The following is a 24,283-nucleotide window of genomic DNA, read 5'->3' on the forward strand; positions in this document are numbered from 1 at the left end:
TTTTAATTCTATTATATGACTCCTGGTGTGGTGCTGTAGGATCAGCACTGGACTTGGAACCACAAGGTGGGCAGTTCAAACCCACCACTTGCTCCTTGAAAACCCTCTAAAGGGTTGCGAGGAGTCAGAACCAACTCAGCAGCACTTAACAACAACAATTATATGATTTGGTGGTACTGGTTGTATGCCGTTGAATCTGTGTTAATTCACAGCGATCCTGTGTAGGGTTTCCAAGGAGCAGCTAGTAGGTTTGAACCACTGACTACAATTCAAACCAATTTGTGGTCCAGTGCTTATTCTATAGCGCCAGATCAAGGTTCCTATTACATGATTAATAGTGTATATTTCAAGTAAAAATAAAAAGTAAAACAACAAACTCTATTGTTCATAAGAATTATCTAGGAAGCACAAAATCTTGAGCCCACCTCCAAGGCACTCTCACTCTTGTACTTGGATGGGACCCAGAAATCTGTATTCATTCACCCACACCTGAAGAACACTAGAATTTCTGTTAAATTCAAAGAGAACAAACAGAGATCCAGTCATTTATTGCTATTGTTATTTTCCACCACTCTTTTGTCGGTTTATCGCACTATGGTGGCTTGTGTGCTGCTGTGATTCTGGAAGCTATTCCCTGGGTATTTTAAACACCAGCAGGGTCACCAACTGCGGACAGGTTTCATCTGAGTTTTCAGATGAAGACAGACGAGAAAGAAGGAGAGACGGACTATTTCCAAATATCTAGTCACTGAACACCTAATGAATATCAGTGGAACACTGTCAGCACCAGATGATTGAATATTGAAACATGATGAAGAGCACTGTCAGATATTGTGCCAGAAGATGAGCCCCTCAGGTTGGAAAGCATACAAAATACAACTGAGAAAGAGCTGCCTCCTCAAAGTAGACCTGACCATAATGACACAAATGAGCTAAAGCCCTTGGGACCTTCATTTGCTAATGTGGCACAACTCAAAATGAAGAGAAACAGCTTTAAACGTCCATTAATAATTGGAATATGGAAACTATGAATCTAGGAAAATTGGAAATTGTCAGAAATGAAACAGAATGTATAAGCATCGATATCCTAGGCATTAATGAGTTGAAATGAACTGGTATTGGCTATACTGAATCTGACAATCACATGGTTTACTATGCCAGGAATGACAAATTGAAGAGGAATGGTGTCGCATTCATCACCAAAAAGAACATACCTACATCAGACATGAAGTACAATGCTGTCTGTGATAGGATACTATCCATACACCTATAAGGAAGACCAGTTAATACCATTATTATTCAAATTTACATATCAACCACTAAAGCCATTGATGATGAAATTGAAGAATTCTACCAACTTCTTCAGTCTGAAATTGATCAAACATGCAATCAAGATGTATTGATCATAATTGGCCATTGGACTGCAAAGTTTGGAAACAAAGAGGAAGGATCAATAGTTGGAAAATATGGCCTTGGAGATAGAAATGATGCTGGAGATCTCATGATAGAATTTTGCAAGGCCAATGACGTCTTCACTCAAATACCTTTTTTACGCAACATAAGTGATGACTATACACATGGACCTCACCAGATGGAATACACAGAAATCAAATTGACTACATCTGTAGAAAGACATGGTGGAAGAGTTCCATATCATCAGTCAAAACAAGGCCAGGTGCAGACTGTGGAACAGACCATCAATTGCTCATATGCAAATGCGGCGGAAGCTGAAGAAAATTAAAACAAGTCCATGAGAGTCAAAACATGACCTTGAATATATCTCACCTGAATTTCGAGGTCATCTGAAGAACAGATTTGATGCATTAAACACTAAAGACTGGAGACCAGAGAGTTATGGGATAACATCAAGAACATCATACAAGAAGAAAATAGAAGGTCCTTGGAAATCCTATACAGAGTCACTATGAATCAGAACCGATTTGATGGCATTTAACAAAATATATCTATATCAATATATAGAGAGAATCCTAGTGTGGAACTGTGGTTAATGCACTGGACTGCAAGGTCGGTTTGAACTGCAAGGTCGGAAGTTCAAGCTCACCAGCCATTCCTCAGAAACCCTATACAGGATCACTGTGGATAGAAACTGACTCAATAGCACTTAATAACAACATTGGTATTTCTGTTAAATGCAGCGAGTTTAATGTACATATATATGGTGGTGGTGGTGGTGTGCTGTGGTGTCCATTCCAACTCATAGAGATCCTGCATAGGGTTTCCGAGGCTATAAATCTTTATGGGAGCAGAAAGCCTCATCTTTCTCCCATGGAATGACTGGTAGTTTTGAACTGCTGAACTTGAGGTTAGCAGCTCAACTCATAACCACTACACTACCAGAGCTCCTTATACATATATATACACAAACTTGATAAGGAAAACAGCTAAGAAAGAAAATGTCCAACAAAGTGGCAATGCTTAAGAAACAGGAATTTTTTTAACTAGATGTACTACTTGTCTCTTAAACATTACCTCAATTAGATGTTCATTACTAATTTTAGTTTCAGAAAGAAGGTGAGATAAAAAAAACATTATCAAAAATGCAGAATTCAAAAGCTAGGGCTCATTAAAGAATTGACTCTCAAATGAATTTAGCTAGGTCAGTGGTTCTGCTTCCCAGCAGCCTCTGTTCATTCCCTTAGAAAGCAGCATTCTCCAATAAGTCAACACCCTGATCAGTTTTACCAAGGAGTTAATCATTTGGGTTCGTCCCCTTTCTCATCTATTTCCAGGCCTGCACTGTGAAACAGAGGTCAATGAATGCCAGCCAAGTCCTTGCTTAAATAACGCAATCTGTGAAGACCAGGTTGGGGGGTTCTTGTGCAAATGCCCACCGGGATTTTTGGGTACCCGGTGTGAAAAAAATGTGGATGAATGTCTCAGTCAACCATGTAAAAATGGAGCTACGTGTAAAGATGGTATCAACAGTTTCAGGTAAATAATTATCTCTGATTCTTCTCAGTATCTTTATTGTCTTAACTGTTCAGTCTTTCTGCAACTTTTATGAAATATTACTTTGAGTCCTGAGTCAACCATTCCCAAATTCTAGCCCAAGGTCAGGCTACATTCAAATGCCCCCTGCACCTGAGGTTCTGATTCACTAAGACAGAGGAGAAATCAGTCATTTTTAAATAGGGAAAAAGTATGTTTTAAGTTTGCCAGTAATTCTTTTGTATAGCCAAGTTTGGGAACCACTGTTCTTAACTTGGGAAATTATAGTAGATGGTAGAAAAAACATTTATACAGAAGCATATAGTAGCACTAGACTAGACAAAACCCATACTTTAAAAAAAAAGAAAAAAAATTTTTTTTATTGTGAATTAAGTGAAGATTTGCAGAGCAGATCATCAGTTTTACATTCAGCAAATCATATTCTTTGCTTCATTACAATGATTGTAGTCCCCTCCGTGTACCATCAGTTAACAGTTGGAAGTGTCTTCAAGTCAGTTCCAACTCATAGCAACCCTGTGTAGGGTTTCCAAGGAGTGGCTGGTGAGTTTAAACCATCAACCTTGCAGTTAAAACCGATCTTGCAGTTCAGTGCGTTAACCCGCAGTGCCACACCAGGAGTCCATCAATTAATAGTAGCATTTACCTCTATTTCCTCTAACTCTTGTACTCCTCCCTGTGCCTCCTGATACAGACATCTTTCTTCTGCCTCTTCCCTCTAGTTGTATATTGACTGTCCCATCACCCATGTTAACATGTGTCTACTCTGTTACCTGTAATTAATTCCCTCACCAGCCCCCCACCCTCCACCCCAGATAGCTATCAGAATGTTTCATTTAGCAAGAAAATCTTTTCTTCGCGTTTTACAACAGATGTCTCATACAATATTTGCCCTTTTGTGAGAGACTAATTTCACTCAGCCTAATGTCTCCCAGGTTCTTTTATGTTGTGAGGGGTTTTGCAGATTCATCCTTACTCTTTAGCATTGCATGATATTCCATTGTGTCTATGTAACAAAGTTTGTTTAACCATTCTTCTGTTGCTGGGCATTTAGGCTGTCTCCATGTTTTCATTATTGGGAATAATGCTGCAATGGACATGGGTGTGCATGTATCTAGTTGTTTCACAGCTTTGATTTCTTGAGGTTATGTACCAAGTAGTGGGATTGCTGGGTCATGTGGTCTTTCTATTTCCAACTTTTTGAGAAAATTCCATACCATTTTCCACAGTGATTTCACCATTTTACAGTCCCACCAACAGTACAGAAAGGTCCTAGTCTCTCCACACCCTCACCAGCATTTGTTTTCTTTGTTTTTTGGTGTGTGTTTTTTGGTTTGGGGAACTTTGCTATCAATGCTAGAATAAGATGATATCTCATTGTAGTTTTGATTTGCAGCTCTCTAATGGTTAATGATTGTGAGCATTTCTTCATATGTTTGTTGGGTTCCTGAATGTCTTCTTTAATGAAATGTCTGTTTGTGTCTTCTGTCCATTTTTTAATTGAATTATTTGTCTTCTTGTTGAGGCACTGAAGTATACTATATATTTAGTACAGTAGTCCTTTGCTGATATGTTACTACCAAACATTTTTTTCCCAGTCTGTGGGTTATCTTTTCACTCTTTCAGTGAAATCCTTTGATGTAAATAGTGTCTAATTTGTAGAAGTTCCCAGTCATTTATTTTGTCTTCCGTTTGAATGTTTTCGGTTATGTCTGATAGTGTATTTATGCCATGTATCAGAACCCCTAAGTTTGTACCTATTTTTTCATTAATGAGCTTTATAGTTTGAGGGTTTACACTTCGGTCTTTAATCTACATTGGGTTCATTTTTGTATGTGGTGTGAGATGAGTATTGCTTTCTTTTTCTGCAAATGAATTTCCAATTTTACCAGCACTCTTTATAGTTCAAAAGACTATCTCTTCCCCATTTAATGTGGTTTGGCCCTTTGTTGATCAACTCAACATAAGTGAATGGATTTACTTCTGGGTTCTGAATTCTGTTCCATTGACCTATGTGGCTTTCATTGTACCAGTACCCAGCTGTTTTTACTACTGTAAATGTGAAATGAGTTTTGAGATCAGGAAGTGAGAGGGCTCCTACTTTGTTCTTCTTTTTAATAATGTTTTTGTTTATCCGGGGTCTCTTTCCTTTCCATTATAAAGTTAATGATTAGCTTTTCCATCTCTTTGAAGAATTATGTTGAAATCTGGATTAGGATTGCATTGTATCTATAGATTGCTTTAGGTAACATTGACATGTTCACAGTGTTAAGTCTTTCTGTCCACAGCAGGGTGTATTCCTCCATTTCTGCAGGTCTTTTATGGTTCTTATAGTAGTGTTTTGTAGTTTTCTTTGTATAAGTATTTTGTGTCTCTGGTTAGATTTATTCCCACATATTTCATCTTTTGGGTGGCTATTGTAAATGGTATTGTTTTCCTAATTTCCTTTTCGGGCTGTCTTTATTAGTCTAGCAGAATCCAACTGATTTTTGCATATTGTTCTTCGACCCTGCCACTTTACTGAATCTTTCAATGAGTTCCAATAATTTTCTTGCTGAATCTTTGGGATTTTCTATGTATAAGATCATATCATCTGCAAATAGAATTTTACTTCTTCTTAGCCAATTTTGATGCCTCTAAAAAGGATTGAAGTTGTCAAGGACTTCATTCTTCTTGGATCAACTATCAACACTCATAAAGCAGCAGTCAAGCAACAAAACAATGTATTGCATTAGGCAAATCTGCTGCACAAGACCTTTTTAAAATGTTGAAGAGCAAAGATGTCAGTTTGAGGACTAACGTGCACCTGACCCAAGCTATAGTATTTTCAATAACCTCATATGCATGTGAAAGCTGGACAGTGAATAAGGAAGACCGTAGAAGAATTGATGCTTTTGAGTTGTGGTGCTGGAGGAGAATATTGAAAGTGCCAGCCATGGACTGCCAAAAGAACCAATAGATGCATCTTGGAAGAAGTGCAGCCAGAGTGCTCCTTGAAGGCCAAGATGGCCAAACTTCGTATCTCATATGGGCATATTGTCAGGAGGGACTAGTCTCTGGAGAAGGATATCATGTTTGGTAAGGTGGAGGGTCAGAGAAAAAGGGGAAGACCCCCAACGAGATGGATTGGCCAACTGGCAGCATCGATGGGCTCAAGCATGGCAACAGTAGTGAGGTTGGCCCAAGATCAGGCAGTGTTTCATTCTGCTGTGCATAATGTCACTATGAGTCAGTACTGACTCGATGGCACCTAACAACAACAATGTCCCTCTCTTGATATCTCTGATTTCCTATATTCAATTTTGTAGATTGTTTTACTTAAATGCGTGGTGTTGTCACATATGTTAACCTCAGGTTGTTATCTGCAGTTGTTTGTTCTCAGTCCAAAGAATATCCTTTGGTATTTTTTTGTAAAGTTGGTCTAGTTATTACAAATTCCTTAGATTTCTTTTTATCTGGAAATGTCCTAATTTAGCCATCATATTTAAGGAACCACTTTGCTGGGTATATTATCCTTGGTTAGTAATTTTTTTTCTTTCAGTGTTTTGTATATGTCTTCCCATAGCCTTCTCACCACCCACATGTTTTCTGTTGATAAATCAGATCTTATTCTTACTGGTTCTCATTTGTAGGTAACTTCACTTTTCCCAAGCTGCTCTCAGGATTCTTTCCTTGTCTTTGGTTTTGGAAAGTTTGATTATGATATGTCTTGGTGATTTTCTTTAGGGAATCTATCCTGTTTGGGTTAATTCGGCTTCTTGTATGCTTATCTTCTCTTCTTTCATGATGTTAGGGAAGTTTTCTTCCAACAACTGTTGGACAATTTTCTCTGTGCTTTTTATTGTCCCTCCCTATTCTGGAATTCTGATCACCTGTAAGTTATCTCCTTCCCTGGTATCCTAAGTTTTCTTCAGATTTTTTCATTCTTTTTTCTGATTATTTTTCTGACATAGTAGTTTTGAGAGATTTATCTTTAAGAACACTAACTGAGACTTCTATTGCTTCAAATCTACTCTTTTGCTCTTTTAAAGTATTGTCCATTTCTGAAATCATATTAATTTTATGAGTTTCCAATCACCGGATTTATAGTGTTTCAAAATATGCATTTATTTTGTCTATTTGTTCTTATAGTGTTTTCCTGAATTCTTCTAAAGTTTTTTCTGTGTACATCTTGATTTCCTAAATCTTTCTATCAATCCTTTGAAGGCACCTAAGTATCATACTTTTGAATTCTTTTTCAGTTAGTTCCATTACCTTTTCATCCTTAGAAACATTTTCTGAATCTGCATCTTGCTCATTTTTGCCATTCATTCTTGTTTCTTTGTGTGAGCTAAAATTGTGTGTTGTCTCCAGGGCATTGTGGTGTTGTCATATTTGTATTGAACTGATGATTGTATGCTGATGTGTTCTTAGACTCTCACCAACTGTCTCCTGTGGGTGTAATTTGAGAATGAAAGCGTATGTACCATTCTCCATTTGTGCACATCATTTTAGTGTCGGTTTGGCCGCTGTTGGCTGCTATTGTCTGTCATTGATCAGGTGGTATAGGGGCTGCTACTGGATCTTGCCCAGTGGATGGAATTGCAGGGGGTACAGTTGTGGCTGAACTGTATGGGAAAGGTTGCTGTCTCCTGTCAGGTGGGAAAGAGGGGAAACACATACACACACACACCAGGAAGCAAAACAGAATAAACAAGCAAGCAACCAACAATAAAAAGAGAAAATAATAAAGGAGAAAATAGAATATAAAATAGGCAACTGCCAGAGAACAAGAATATTATAACTAAAAAGAGAGACTAGGGTCAAGAAAATGGAACTGTAGAAGAGAAAAATAAGAGGAAGAAATGTTTTAAAACTTAGAAAAATTTTAAGAGAGGGAAGAGGACATTAGAAAGAGTCAAAAATAGAAAAGAAATATCTAAGGTGGGGTGGAAAGAGAAGAATGGAAATGAGAAACAAAAGAAAATACAGAAAAACAAAAGCCAAGATAGGATAAAATTCAAGGGAATGAAAAGAGAAGAAGGAGTTGAAAGAATAAACAAACAAAAACAAACAACAAAAGGGGAGGGGAGACAATGCTTCTGTTGGACCCAAGAGGAGAAAACCCTAGGTGCCTCCTACAAGCCAAGGATCTCACAAGGTAGGTGTGGGAAGGATATGACATTAGTTCCTGGCCCTATCTGGAGTTCCTATTGGCCTTGGTGTTATCTGTGTTCAGGGCATTCAATCTGGAAGTAGTTAGTGGAGGCTGTTGAAAGGAGCTGGTCTCAATCAATGTCTTTTAGGACCACAGGGCAACTGGGGGCAGGGTGACTGGTTAAATGCAGATCTGGTATCTCTGCAGATTCTGTAGGTCTGGAGTTGAGCCTGAATCCAGTTACCAAAGTGGGGCACCAAGCAGTACAGCCAGCCACTGCCTAATGTTGACATGGCTCCCAACCATGTGGCTCCGAACTCCCAGAAAGCAGATCTGTGCTGAGTTTAGATGAGGGGTGGAACTTGCCACATCTCTGGTCACCAGGGAGGGGAGAAAAAGGAATTGCACCTTTTGCCATGCTTGAGCATCAATAGGCTCAAGTGTGACAACAATAGTGAGGTTGGCCCAGGATCGGAAAGTGTTTCGTTATGTTGTGCATAGGATTGCTATGAGTCGGTACCAACTCAATGGCACCTAACAACAACAACAACATTGCCTGTATGGATATGCCAGGCCTTCTGTTGCCAAAGCTGCTCACAAAATTTGAAGATAGTGAGGCAGCATCTGGTCAGTTGTTCACCAGTCAGTTTCCCTTTCTCATGTCTCTGCTCACGTTCTCCTCCGAACAAGTACTCAGTCCACTTCTTCAACCTTTCCTCCAAAGTTCAGGTTCCAGGATTTTCATCTGTCTCTGTCATTTGGTCTCTCGTATCTTTGTTGTGAGGTTCCACGTAGTATGTTTGCCTAGTCTGCCATCGCACCAGAAGTCTCAAAACCCATATTTTTAAATGTTTGTATTTTAAAACAGGAGATAAAATCAGAAGGAATTGGGCAATCATATATCACTATTTCAGTCTACATACTATGTGCGTGGTTTTCATTTTTTTGTTTTAAGTTTGGTACTCTCATTGAAAATAAATCTAACATGAGAGTGTAACATAGTGATTTTATGAGAGGAAGATTTTAGCTTCCTGAGGCAGTTCCTAGCGTGCCAGTGGAATATTTTGAGAACCAACATTCTCATACTGTCATGATGAAGACTGCCCTCACCCATTCCTTCCCCTTCCAAGATGTGTGGCTTCTGCTTGGTCTTGGATATAAAATCTGAGAAACCTTGATTGTCTTCAAGATGCGGCTGGTTCTCTAAGTTTGCAAAAGTTAGAGCACAAAAAAAGGCTTCAGATGTACCATTTTCCAATCTAGTTCATCACCATCCCCCAACAAACAGCAAGACACTATCAAGAAGTACTAGGAAGGTAAGTCTACCAATGAAACATTTGTGGAGGTGAGATTTCATCAGTGTAACAGCCTCTTCATATTGGCTCTTTGCATCCTGTGTTATATAGCATTTAACTGTAGATAATGAGAAATATCCAGATGAAGCTAGATACAAGTGTGCCAAATTCTCCCCAGTGTTCAAAATAATTGATTAATATCAAATTTGTCTCCATCCTAACCAGAGGAAAGGTAAAGGTAAACTCTCCTAATCCAAAAGTAAGCTTGTTTTGTAATTGAAGATAGTGGAGTGATGGCTTGATATCAAATCCCAAAGAGTAAAGATAAGTGAAATTCAGGTGTCACAGATTTACCATGAAATTCATAGAACCCAGTATAGATCCCCCAATCCCAACTGAATTTCCTTTTTAAAATCTCTAGTGACCATTGGTCTGCTAACCACAAGTTCAGCAATTCAAACCCACCAGCCTCTCCTTGGGAACCCTATGTTGTTATTGTTCATTGTGATAGAGTCGGTTCTGACTCATAACAACCCTATATAGGGTTTCTGAGGAGCAGCTGATGTGGTTAGCAGTCTGGTACTTATCCTACTGTACCACACCAGGACTCCTGGAAATCTTATATAGGGTTGTTATGAGTTGGAACCAACACAATGGTACAACAACGAAGACCCTTTATCCAGATGTATATTGTTATATCAAAGAGGTTGCCATGTGAAAGTGCTAAACTATATTGTTGATGTTGTTATTAAGTGGTATTGAGTCGTTTCTGACTCATAGTGACCCTGTATAGGGTTACTGAGGCTGTAAATCTTTACAGGAGCAGAAAGCCTCATCTTTTCCCCACAAAATGACTGGATAGTTTCAAACTGCTGACCTTGAGATTCACAGCCCAATTCATAAACACTATCTTACCAAAGCTCCTTATATTCTCAAGTATCAGTAGCAATACTGCTGTTATTGTTGAGTCTGTTCCAACTCATGTAACAATGTGTAGTGTGTGGGCTCGAATCACCGACCTTATGGTTCACTGTCCAGTGCTTAGCCTACAAAGCCACGGTGCTCCCAGTAGCAATAGGACTTTGGAAAATGACTTAGCCTATTTGAACCACAGTTTCCTCATCTGTAAAATGAAAATAATAATAATAGTTTTAACTCGTAGTTATAAAGATACAGAATGCATGAAGGCATATATATAGCTTTCAGAACACTGTCTGAAGTGTTTCTATTTTTTTCCCAGCACTTCTGGGAGAGAAATCTCTGTGTATGCATTGTACTTCAAGTTGACTTTCTAATTTATTTTGCTACTACAATATTTTTAATTTGTATTAAATACGACCTTGCTGTTATTGTTGTTAAGCCAGTTCTGACTCATCGAGACCCTGTATAGAGTTTCCAAGGAGCAGCTGGTTGGTTTGAACACTCAACCTTGAGTTTAGTAGTCCAATGCTTATCCTACAGTGCCAGACTAGGGCCCCAGGTCTTGTTAGATGAACTTGAAAAATGTAGCTAAGAGTTGTAGCATAAAGTTGATGTGGAAAATATACTTCAGCATAGCAATTTTCACTGTCTTGCCTTTCCTGTTCTCATAAACGGGAGATTTCTAACACGCTTCTGCAACTGTCCTGTTGTATTGTTTTGATCCCTTTCAGGTGCCATTGTGCAGCAGGCTTTACAGGACCACGCTGCCAACTGAACATCAACGAATGCCATTCTAACCCATGTAGAAATCAGGCCACCTGTGTGGACGAGTTAAACTCGTATAGCTGCAAATGTCGGCCAGGATTTTCAGGCAGAAGATGTGAAACAGGTATATATGAACAGTGCTATTAATAACAATAATTAAAATAATAACTTCATAGCAATATATATTTTGATCTGCACCAAGTATTGCTTGTGCGCCAAAAACTATGCTAGGCACTTTTGCACCTTTAGAAATCTTTACAGCCATATTTTTATAAACCATTGCCATTGAATCAATCCTTTCTCACAGCGGCCCCACATGTCTAGAGTAGAACTGCTCCCTAGGGTTTCCGAGGTTGTGACCTTTCTGAAGAACATTGCCAGGGCTATCTTTTGAGATACCTCTAGTAGTCAAGTTCTTTACTCATTGTTCTACCCAGGTAGCCATCCAGTAAGTTAGATACAATTATGATTATCTCCAGTAGCATATATGAGGACACTGAAGCTTAGAGATGTGTGGGAAGATGGAGAAAATTGTATTTATCAGGACTCTTCATGTTCTACATGTTTAGGAAGAATACTTTCATGTGCTACTTGTTTAAGGAGGGAGAGTCCCTAGGCATGCTCGAGAACCAATAAACCAACCCTAAAGTGCATTCTATGGGAGCAGGGGTCTTTTAACTGTATGATTGGTTTTATGGAGTGGAGTACACAGGGTTGGGGCAAAGCTCAATGGGGAGATGGAGAGAGCTGGAGCCCTGAGTAGGGGTGAGACAGTGCTCCTCCAGTGAGCTCTTCCCCTCTCCTGCAGCACTTCCTCTCTTTCCAGCCATTCTCCTCACCAGTTAGGCAGGCTTTAGGAACTCTGGTAGCATAGTGTTACGAATCAGGCTGCTAACCTCAAGGTCAGCAGTTTGAAACTACCAGCCATTCCGTGGGAGAAAGATGAGGCTTTCAGCTCCCGTAAAGATTTATAGCCTCAGAAACCCTGTACAGGGTTGCTATGAGTCGGAACCGACTCCACGATACATAACAACAACAATCCGGGTTCCTCCTCTCCTTCCATCTCTGCTTTCCCTGCTGAGAGAACTTTTGCTGTTTACAGACTCACCAATTCTCTTATTTGAATAGAATGTTACCTGCTCTGTAGTAATACGTACTTAACTTTGAAACTGCTTCTCAAGGAATCCTGCTTACTGAACTGAATGTCCTCTGCTTGCTTGCTTGCCTGCTGCTAACCTTGTTGTTATTGTGGGCTGTCGAGTCAATTACAACTCAGACCATTGATAGATGCCTTACAAGTGCCACGATCTGCACAGTTTTCTTATTTGTTGCAGAACAGTCTACAGGTTTTAACCTGGATTTTGAAGTTTCTGGAATTTATGGTTACGTTATGCTGGATGGGGTGCTTCCAACTCTCAGTGCTATAACCTGTGCATTCTGGATGAAATCCTCTAACATCATGAACTACGGAACGCCAATCTCCTACGCACTTGAAAATGGCAGTGATAATACCTTCCTCCTAACTGACTATAATGGGTAAGCAAAAGTGTCAGGAGCAGTAACTGTGTATAACTGTTGGGGATTTGAATAGCTTGCCTATGCTAGAGCCTAATTATCATGTGGGGAAGACTATGAAGTGAAGCAGAGAACCAGCCTTGTGGAACTCAGGCTTAGAAACTGGTGTACACTATAAGAAAAGCACTGGGCCACAAAGTTGGTTTGAACCGTCAGGTCAGAAGTTCAAACTCACCAGTCACTTCTCAGAAACCTTATACAGGGTCGCTATGAGTTGTAACTGACTGGACGGCATGGGAGACAGTGAAGTAGGGGTGGTCCAGGGCTCCAGCAGGACAGTAGAATGTCAATAATCAGATAAAATGCCTAGGCAGGTCTATAAGAAGGGAGAGGTTTAGGAACAATACATTACACATGTATTGTATTTGGACTCCTGGTGTGGGTTAATGCACTGGACTGCAAAGTCAGTTTAAACTGCAAGGTCAGTGATTCAAGCTCACCAGCCACTCCTCGGAAACCCTATTTGGGTTGGAACCAACTCAATGGCACTTAACAACAACAACATAACCTGAGTAACTCACCCATTTTATAGGTTGTAAAACTAAGTTTCTGAGAAACTCAGTAATGTGCCTAAAATTTCACACACCAGAAATGAAATAAGTAAGATGTAAACTCTCATTCTATGGCTAATCCTGCTCCTTTTACAATAATAATTATGGCCTCCATGGTTAATGAATTTCTGTGACATTATTACTCTATTAAAATATATGCTGACCATGAGTCATTCAATAAACTCAGGTGTGCATTTTTCATAGGCATGGTTTTTTTTTTTTTCCCTCAGATCCACACAAATCTACATCCTACTATCAGACAGCAAGTCATGGATCTCTTTCCTTTCTTAAACCCAGGGGAATCTCAGTATTTTGGTGGAAGTCTCTCCCACCCTCAAGCCTTATTCTTCATGATAGACTTGAGCTTTCAGAAGCAAAATCAAGATGTTTTTAAAAACATCCTCAGAGGCATATATATATGTATATCAGGAGAACCTGCTACCTGCTTGAATATAAAAAGACAAGAAAAGGAAAATACATAGAAACGAAAGTTTATTAGTGGTTACCAGGATTGGGAAGGAGGAGGAATGGAGAGGTTATTGCTTACGGAATATTGAGTTTTGGTTTACAGTGATGGGAAAATCTCTTTACTTTTTTTTTTTTTCACTTTAAATTGCATATTATCTTTGTCACTTTAAGTGACATGGTTGTTGGAAACCTTTTTTAGTTGGCCACCTTGTTTAGTTCCAATAATTCTTGTCTTTGAATTGACTTACTTTAGCAGCATGTGGCAACTTTGGCAACAATGAACTAGAACTTACTTTCTCTGAGACTTTAGAAGTCTGTTCCCAGTCTCAGGAAACATGTACTGTAGAGAAAGGAGACCAGGCTGACATCTGCACAATCCTAACTCCTTCCCCTCATAATTTGTCTTCTCCAAAAGAGCCAATTGATGATTTGTCTCAAATTGGAACAACTTTTCTCAGCTTGTCCTAGACTTACTCCTACTCTCAATAAGCCACAATAAAATCTAGTAGTATATAAAGTCTGCTCTTATGAAAGGTGACCAAAAGGAGGAAAAGAACAATGGAGTTCCATGAAGTACTTTTTCCACACACAAAAAGAAAAAACTGTAGCCTGTCACATAGAAAGGATTGTCATAAAGGACTGACGACAGTGTCCCCTGGAATCTGTCTCCCCACAGCTGGGTTCTTTATGTGAATGGCAAGGAAAAGATAACAGACTGCCCATCCGTGAATGATGGCAGGTGGCACCATATTGCAATCACCTGGACCAGTGTTGACGGAGCTTGGAAAGTGTATATCGATGGGAAATTATCAGATGGTGGTTCGGGCCTCTCCACTGGCTTAGCCATACCTGGTATGTCTTAGCAAAATGAGCATAATCCTATTAGACTCTGGAGGTGGTGGTCCTTAGATGGCCATCAAGTTTGCTAGTGCTTGTTGTCCTTGGTTTTAGATAAAGGTCAATAGTTCTCAGTCAGTTACCTTCCTCTGATTATCCAGACTGAGTTGTCAGAAGCTTTTCCCTATGTGAGCTATGTGACCCTCTGTAAGAAATGCCTTTGGGGATATCTATTGAGACGACCAGGAAGGAAACTGAACTAACAGCAAGTGGTGCTGAACTATCTTCCAGGAAGGAAACCAATTGTTGGGTTTGGGTTTGGGTCTTCAGTTGTTGTTGTTTGGGGTAGGGGGAAGGAGCAGTATTTTGTTTTGTTCTTTCTATGCTACTAGTAGCTTTTTCAACTAGAACTCAGACTCTCATCTAAAATGATTTCAAAATAAATATTTAGAAGGTATGCATAAGTTGTAGGCAACCCAGGGTTCCCAGCATTGTACATGACAATCAACTAACTCTATCTGGGCCCATCTCTAAAAGGACTATATACTACAATATTATTTTTCACATTCGTCATTGGTTGAAGATACTTTTTAAATAGTGTTGAAACAGAAGACGATTAAACAAAACTGAGTGACTAATGCATTCTGGGAATACGTTCCAATGAACTACAATAAATATACTATTGAATAGAGCTAAGGAAGAAGAAAATGAAAGGTGATTACTGGTAGTCTATCATGGAAGTGAATTTCCTATAAAAAAGTAAGCAAAATGGACTTAACCTATTTGGTGTGACCAAATGTTATATGTATATAAATAGTTTTAGATTTATATCCATTCATATCCATAAATCTAACAGTCACTGGAGAAGGATGTCATGCTGGGTAAGGTGGAGGGTCAGAGAAAAAGAGGAAGACCCCCAACGAGATGGATCAGTCAGGTGACATCATTGATGGCGTCAAGTGTGGCAGCGGTAGTGAGGTTGGCCCAGGATCGGACATTGTTTCGTTCTGCTGTGCACGGGGTCGCTATGAGTCAGTTCTGACTCGATGGCACCTGACAACAACAAATATCATATTATGTATGTAATATAGCTGACTTTTTAAGTTGCTACATAAAACACTGAATTTATCCTTATTGATAAAATAAGCAGGAAGTTTAGATCATTTCACTTTTCAGTAATTTTCTGTGATACATTCATGTTGACCATTCTTTCATTAAGTTAGCGTCTTAGACTTAAAGAATTAATTGGGTGAGTGTTCCTCCCCCCGTCTCTCTCTGTCTCTTTAGGTGGTGGTGCATTAGTTCTTGGGCAAGAACAAGACCAAAAAGGAGAAGGATTCAGCCCACCGGAGTCTTTTGTAGGCTCCATAAGCCAGCTCAACCTCTGGGACTATGTCCTGTCTCCACAGCAGGTCAATTCCATTTTCAGTGTATGACAGTAATGAGATTCAAAGGTACAAACCTAGAAAAAAAAATGTATACAGCCTAATGATGCCATATCTTATTGCAAGCTTTTGGTTTTTAGAATTTCTCACCCATATCATTTAATGATATGGTTGGAGAGTAAGCCAGGCAAAGGTTATGCACGGTAGCTTTCAATAAAGCCCCTTCTTAGTTTCTTGGTGATATTACTAAATTTTATTGTAAATGGCTCTTTTATAAAATCATATAATTTTAGAGATGAAAGGAATCACAGACATTCAAGTGCTTTAACTCCTCTAAATTAAGATTCAGAAATGTAGGCTAGCACAAGAGCAGACATAGAAAACAGCAGATGAGCTGGTGATTAAAGACAGTCTAATCCAGACTGGTTCAAGAGTCCACAGGACTGGTTCAAATGCCAATACTACCATGAACTCTCTGGGATGATTTTGAACCTAAGTTTCAGTTTTCTTAATCAATAAAAAAATAAATAAATGCCAGATTTATTTACATGATTGGGCAATATCCTGCATATAGATCTCATAGTATGACTTGGAATTTTCTGGGTGGCACAAAAGGTTAAGCCCTGGATGACAAGTCAGAAAGCTAGTGGTTTGAACCCACCTAGAGGCACCTTGAAAGACAGGTCAGGTGATCCGCTTCTGAATGGTCACAGTCACAGAAAAAACGGTTTTCCAAGGTTCCTTTAGGTGGGCCCACCATGAATCAGAACCTAACCAATGGCAGCAACCTACAACAACATGGCTTGACACCAAGTAAGGGCTTGATAAAGGTTTATGCTTAGGATTACAATAGCAAAGCTTCTCTAAGCTTCAGTTTTCTCAACTCTAGACCAGAGATAGACTAACTAGAAGCCTATCTTCACAAACAATAAAGCTTTAGACAAGAAATGACTGTCTGTGTGTAGAGTTTCTGGCAACAATGAGCCTAGTGGAGAAATATTTGGGAGAGGGAATGATGGAGTAGGGGAGAGGGCGAGAGAGAACTTTCTTATCACCCCTGAAATCATACTGTGCCAAAGCTAGTTATGCCCCTTCCTCCAAACATTCATGAATGCTTCAACAGGACTAAGTTAAGATAAAACTCTTTGTGAAACAAGTAAGGCTAATCTAAAGATGTGTTATTAAACTTCCAGGTGAAATCACTGGCTACCTCATGCCCAGAGGAACTCAATAAAGGAAATGTGTTAGCCTGGCCTGATTTCCTGTCGGGAATTATGGGAAAAGTGAAGATTGATTCCAAGAGCATATTCTGTTCTGGTTAGAATTTCCTTCTTCCACTAACCCTACCACCTGTGTACTACCCTAAGGTTTTCTAGCAAAAAGAGACTCTCCCTTGCTCAAATAGCTTTTGCCTGTCAGTATGTTAAGGAGTTCTGGCAGTACAGTGGGCTAAGCATTGAGCTGCTAACCACAAAAGCCAGACATTCAAATGCATCGGCCTCTCCCCAGGAGAAAGATGAGGATGTTTGCTGCCATAAAGATTTACAGTCTTGGAAACTTTATGAAGCAGTTCTACTTTGTCCTAGAGCATTGTTATGAGTAAGAAGCGACTCAAAGACAGTGAGCTTTTTGGTCAGTCTGTTGCTTAACTAAGGAACTCACTTTTACCCTACCTTCCCAAAGGATTTATTATGTTTCTAAACTCTGAATGCATTCTTTACAACAGGGTACATATTAATTGGAAATTTGGACAAAGATACAGTAAGATTAAGGGACAGGATGAAAAGGGGAATAGAGTTGACTTTTGTAAATGTCCACCAAAGTCCCATGCTCCTGTTTGAGATGATCACTCTTAGCTCTGTGTTCTGTGGCCTAGGGAAATAAGACAGAAACAGGTAGCAGAGGGGGAAAAGCCATCAGTATTAAAATCTGTACTTCTGCATCATCAAAACTGCTTCCATTAAACATTTTAGACAAGTTTCTTAAAATGTTCAATAATTCATGGTTATTTGACCATTCCTAAAATACTGATTTATTTTTCCTTAAAGGTAATATTTATCAGATTTTTGTTGAAAGAGGGAAGGCTGTTTATTAATCCAGATAAATTTTTCTAGTAATTTTGTTTGCCAATGAGCTGGTTATATGTTACCTTGATAGAATATCAGCAAAACAGTTCTCAAATGCCGGTACAAAAAAAGACTTGAAACCCCTGAATTGGTGGTCTTGCCACCATGTTGTTGACAAGCTCTGTCCGTTTTCTTTGTCCTCAGATTGCCCACCTCTAGAAGGATTAGTACCTCACCTGCGAACGACATCAGTAGATTTAAAGCCAGGCTCCAAAGTCACTCTGTTTTGTGATCCAGGCTTCCAGATGGTTGGAAACCCTGTGCAGTCCTGTCTGAATCAAGGACAATGGACCCAACCACTTCCGCACTGTGAACGTGAGCTGCCTTTATTGAAGTCATTTCAGAGGCTCTTGAATAATATTGGAACCATAAGAACACTGTTCAGGAAAGCTAGATGAAAGTTAGGTACTTCATGGTAACATATATAGCAACTATTCCTTGAATGCTTCATTTGTGTAACTAACTGCTGGCCGCTAGGAGGGAGGTGAGTTATGAATACCCAAAAGACCACTTGTGAATGTAAACATGGTAAGTCAGGGAACTGGATGTGAGAGAAAGACCAACTGTGCAGGTCATTGCAAGGTGGGAAACAAGAAGAGATCTCTTCAGCTGGGTGCATGTATCCATTCATTCATTCAGCCATTTTTTAAGTACCCACTCTGTGCTAGACCACAGGGGTGGGGAACATCTGGTCCATATAGGCCTGCAAAATCATTTGGTCTGGCCCTGCTAAGGCAACCGCAGTGCCAGCCATCACATTAGTGGTGAGTTAATTAAATATTTAACCAAATATAACAGACTCATTTTTATTTTGGTAATTTGGTATGGTCTTTGAATGATGGCATAAATTTTGGCAGAAAAATGGTTTCCTATTGGGAAAGGTGTGCAACAAGGTTGTGTTCTTTTACCATATTTATTCAACCTGTATGCTGAGCAAATAATACGAGAAGCTGGGTTCTATGAAGAAAAACGTGGCATCATGATTGGAGGAAGACTCATTAACAACCTGAGATATGCAGATGATACAACCTTGCTTGCTGAAAGTGAAGAGGACTTGAAACATTTACTGATGAAGATCAAAGAACACAGTCTTCGGTATGGGTTGCATCTCAATGTCAGAAAAACAAAAATCCTCACCACTGAACCAATAAACAACATTCTTATCAACGGAGAAAAGATTGAAGTTGTCAAGGACTTCATTCTTCTTGGATCAACTATTAACACTCGTGGAAGCAGCAGTCAAGAGATCAGATGACATACTGCATTGGGCAACTCTACTGCACAGGACCTATTTAAAGTGTTGAAGAGCAGAGATGTCAGCTTGAGGACTAAGATGCGCCTGAGCCAGGCCATGGTATTTTCAATAACCTCATATGGATGCGAAAGCTGGACAGTGAATAAGGAAGATCGTAGAAGAATTGATGCCTTTGAGTTGTGGTGTTGGAGGAGAGTACTGAAAGTGCCATGGACTGCCAAAAGAACCACTAGATCTGTTTTGGAAGAAGTGCAGCCAGAGTGCTCCTTGGAGGCAAGGATGGCTAAGCTTCGTCTCTCATACTTTGGACATATTGTCAGGAGGGAACAGTCGCTGGAGAAGGATGTCATGCTGGGTAAGATGGAGGGTCAGAGAAAAAGAGAAAGACCCCCAATGAGATGGATCGGCCAAGTGGCAGCATTGATGGCGTCAAGTGTGGCAGCAGTAGTGAGGTTGGCCCAGGATTGGACATTGTTTCATTCTGCTGTGCATGGGGTCACTATGAGTCGGTTCCGACTCGATGGCACTTGACAACAACAACAACAACAACCCTGTGCTAGGCACTGATCTAAGTCCTGGAGGTGAAACCAACGGGAAAAATAAGTCCCTGTATATATATATATGGAGTGTACATTCTAGTGAGAGACAGACAATAAACATGCAAAAATAATATAGTCAATATTAATGGCAAGAGAACATAGCAAGAGAAAAAAGAGAGAGAACATAGTACGGACTGTGAAGAAAAAGATCAGAGTAGATAAAAACAAACTGAGGTGGTTGAGTGAAAGCAAAATTTATACTTTAGATAGGGTGATCAGTTTCTCCATAGTTCTTACTACTTCCTGACATATTAGACATACAGAATACAGAGCTAAGCGTGGCCTGTTTCTTGTCTCTACCCACTTTGAAAAGTAAGGTCCACACTGAAAGGATTTTGCCTGTTAGGGTCAGTGTTGTACCTCAGCACCTAGGATTGTGTCTAACTATTAAGGTAGTTGTTGTTGTTGTTAAGTGTTATTGAGTCGGTTCCAACTCATAGTGATCCTGATAGGGTTTCCAAGAAGCAGCTGGTGGATTTGAACCACTGACCTTGCAATTAGCCATCTGGTGCCTATCCTATAGCACCACACTAGGACTCCATAAAGGTGTAGTTGTTGTGAAGTGCTGTCCAGTGGTTCCAACCCACAGCAACCCTGTGTATGGTTTCCTAGGAGCAACTAGTGAGCTGGAACCACCAAATTTGCAATTCCAACTGACTTTGCAGTCCAGCACATTAACCCACAGCACCACACCAGGACTTAATATTTTTAGTGAATGAATTGCATGCCTACTATGCATCAGACAATGTGCTGGATGCTGAGAGAACAGGTATACGTACAGTACATTACCATCCTTACAGCCTTTTCAGTCTGAAGTTTCTGTGTATGGCAAAAAAAAAAAAAAAAGTCATGCCTAAATGAACTCCTAGTATAATATAAGCATTTTACTCCTAATGTTCCTCCTGGTCGCATTACAGACATTCGCTGTGGGGTACCACCTGCTCTGGAGAATGGCTTTTATTCAGCCGAGGACTTCCATGCTGGTAGCACAGTAACTTACCAGTGCAATAATGGATACTACCTGTTGGGTGATTCAAGGATGTTCTGTACAGACAACGGGAGCTGGAATGGCATCTCGCCATCTTGCCTTGGTGAGAGAACGTTTAGTAATTACTGTACCCTTATTCTAGCTCTATTGTTGTCAACCATCCCCAAAACTATTTTGTGACTCAGAATTCCTAAGGCTTCCATGACATTCATTTGATAGATTTATCTCATTCCAGCAAACTCTGGATAAGCCATAGCTTAAAAACTGCTATCCACAGAGGTGCCAAAGACAGATTTAAAAATCTTTACCAAGTTCTATCTTATCTATAAATCATCTTTAACTAGGAAAGTAATAGCTTTGATTATATATCTGGAATGACTATTATATTTTAAATTTTGTAAGATTATAAGATTCCTGGTGTGGTACAACAGGATAAGCACTAGACCTCAGGATCAGTTTGAACCTCAACGTAAATGGTTCAAAATCACCAGCAGCTTCTCGGAAACCCTACACAGGTTCGCTATGATTCAGAGCTGACTCAACAGCACTTAACAGCAACAACAAACCTACATAAGTTAAATGATATATATTGATTTTAAAACAAAAACAAATGTTTTCCTGTAAGAAAAATGAACCAACTTTAATGCTTGTAAGTGGTCTTCATTTTAGATGTTGATGAATGTGCTGTTGGATCAGACTGTAGTGAGCATGCGTCCTGCCTGAATACAAATGGATCCTACATTTGCTCCTGTATCCCTCCATACACAGGAGATGGTAAAATTTGTGCAGGTAACCATATATGTATAAATTTCAAATTTATGTTGTTTTGAAATAAGACCATATTTTGAACTTCAAAGGGCATCCACAGGGGTTGAGAAGATAAACATGGGATGAAGGCATATAAGTAAGAACTGCATGTGCTCTGAATTCTTTATAACTCTCCTGACTTGTCAATATCTGAAACACAAGACTGAGAATCAATCTGCATCACCAGAATGTGGGAGAAATGTCTACACAGGGCTAAATAGAGTGGATTTTTAAAATATAATCAATGACTCTACTGCCTAAATCACAGTAAACACAGTTGCCAAATGAAGAGAAGATGCTTGGTTGCATCTTCATTCTATCTTTCCTTGGCCTTAGAGGCACAGAATTATATTACTGTTTTTTAAATGTACATCTAGTCTTGCCATCTCTCTATAGTTTGTGATTCCATTTGTAATCCTGGCCCATCCCTCAATCCATTTTGTCTTTCTCTATTCATTGTGAGAAGCAACTCTTAAAAAACTAGAGGAAAGGAAGTAACGAGGATTTTGAAACAATGGCTCAAATCATCAGGGTATATGTACCCAAAGTAAAGTGCATACATACATTGCAAAAATATTCCTGCTTAAATTATCTTGAAGATTTAAAATATGACACTGAAAATGAATTCGTACACAAACCAGAAGGAAAACTCATGTAATATTACATCATTAACATAGTTTTGTCACTGAATATTTTGAGAATATGATTTCACTGCCTCTTTTATAATAAACTTTGAGGATTTCCTGTAACTAACTTTTCTTTCTTTTAACAATCAGGCAGTGTCTGCTACAGTAAATAGGCTTTTTGGGGGGGGGTGTTTTTTGTTTTTGTTTTTTTTTTGGCATAAATCTTTGTGTTAATATCTGGTTATTTTCTCAAAATCAAGTCCTATCATTGCATTTAAGTTTTGAGTGGATTCCATTGAAAGTCCTTGATTTATATAGTCAAAAAGACTTCAGAAAGATTTTTGTTGTTGTTAGGTGCCATTGAGTTGGTACCAACTCAGCGACCCTATGCACAACATAACAAAACACTGCCCAATCCTGGGCCAACCTCACTACTTTTGCCATGCTTGAGCCCATTGATGCTGCCACTTTGCCAAGCCATCTCACTGGGGGTCTTCCTCTTTTTCTCTGACCCTCCACCTTACCAAACATGATCTCCTTCTCCAGTGACTGGTCCCTCCTGACAATATGTCTGAAGTATGAGAGATGAAGTTTGGCAATCCTGGCCCCCAAGGAGCACTTGGCTGTACTTCTTCTAAAACAGATTTGTTGGTTCTTTTGGCAACCCATGGTACTTTCAATGTTTGCCTCCAACACCATAACTCAAAAACATCAATTCTTCTACGCTCATTCTATTTCCCTCTTTTGGGAATTCAAGCATTGTATCCATACCTTTTGCTCCACTATAGGCCCAAACTTCCCTCTCACTGAGTTCCCTTCCCAGCAGTAGTGTTGTTGTTGTTAAGGGTCATCCAGTTGGTTCTGACTCAGAGTGACCCCGTATAGGATTTTCAAGGAGTGACTGGTGGGTTTGAACTGCAGACCTTGTAGTTAGCAGTCCAGTGTTTATCCCAAAATGCCACACTGACTCCTAATTTGTACCGGGGACGGGGGTCTTGTGGTCCATGACCTGTTTTATAAAGGATCCTGGGAACTTATTCTGAATCTGTTTTTGTACAAGTTTTACATACTCTTTAGAAAAGCCAATTGCTCTTTTTTAAAATGGTGTGTGGTTGTGGGGGCTAGGGGGTGGGAGAGCGGGGGTGGGCTAGAGTCTAAGTCATCCCTTGCCAACACCACTGTGTCCTCAGTGAAAAAATGACCTTTTGGGTCAGAAAAATGTACATTTTTGTTAGTCATTGACATTTCAAAATACTGTTGTTGGAGAGCCTATTTAAACATACACTGGCCTGGTGTCCAGTGTGTTGCTGGACTATATGAATCTCCCTTCAAAAGCTTTTTTCAGGATTTTACCTATTACCTTAACTATGCAGGAATTCTCTTGCTGTGAGACTTTACATGGTTATGTGAAAGTTACTTATTGTCCCCCCAAACCTGCTGCTTTCTTTTGAGAACCTATAAAATGTAAGGCTCCAGGAAATCCAGAAAATGGCCACTCTTTTGGTGAGATTTATACTGTGGGTGCTGAAGTCACGTTTTCTTGTGAGCAAGGCCACCAGCTGATGGGAGTAACCAACATCATGTGTCTGGAATCTGGTGAATGGAGTCATCTGTTGCCATATTGTGAAGGTATGTTTAGTCACTGTTCCATGTTTATTGTGTTAGGTTGTTGTTGTTAAGTACCATGGAGTCGGTTCCGACTCCTGTACAGGGTTTCTGAGGCTGTTAATCTTTATGGGAGTAGAACGCCTCATCTTTCTCCCGCAGAACAGCTGGTAGTTTCAAACTGCTGAACTTGCGGTTTGCAGCCCGATTCATAACCACTACGCTAACAGAGCTCCTTGTGTTAGGTACTCCTGGTAATGTACAGGGTAGACATATATATAATGCTGTATCACTGTTTTTTTTTTTGTCAATGAAATCCAAACTTGACAAGAAAACCTAGATTTCCCCCTTGGATTTTCAGAGATTTTTACACTCA

General features: G+C 39.6%; 1 protein-coding gene across 1 annotated transcript in view; it reads left to right on the plus strand.

Moving 5' to 3' along the window:
• SVEP1 (sushi, von Willebrand factor type A, EGF and pentraxin domain containing 1) overlaps positions 1-24,283 on the plus strand; it is a 247,462-nt gene that overhangs the window by 178,226 nt on the left and 44,953 nt on the right. The window contains exons 24-33 of the mRNA XM_006864679.1: positions 2,751-2,952; positions 11,052-11,209; positions 12,420-12,621; positions 14,356-14,531; positions 15,804-15,928; positions 17,095-17,218; positions 18,172-18,342; positions 20,799-20,972; positions 21,539-21,658; positions 23,755-23,931. Coding sequence (XP_006864741.1) covers positions 2,751-2,952; positions 11,052-11,209; positions 12,420-12,621; positions 14,356-14,531; positions 15,804-15,928; positions 17,095-17,218; positions 18,172-18,342; positions 20,799-20,972; positions 21,539-21,658; positions 23,755-23,931 — 1,629 coding nt within the window. The remainder of the gene's footprint in view (positions 1-2,750; positions 2,953-11,051; positions 11,210-12,419; positions 12,622-14,355; positions 14,532-15,803; positions 15,929-17,094; positions 17,219-18,171; positions 18,343-20,798; positions 20,973-21,538; positions 21,659-23,754; positions 23,932-24,283) is intronic.

Source organism: Chrysochloris asiatica, unplaced genomic scaffold (assembly GCF_000296735.1).
Source record: "Chrysochloris asiatica unplaced genomic scaffold, ChrAsi1.0 scaffold00069, whole genome shotgun sequence".
In the NCBI taxonomy this organism is placed as follows: domain Eukaryota; kingdom Metazoa; phylum Chordata; class Mammalia; order Afrosoricida; family Chrysochloridae; genus Chrysochloris; species Chrysochloris asiatica.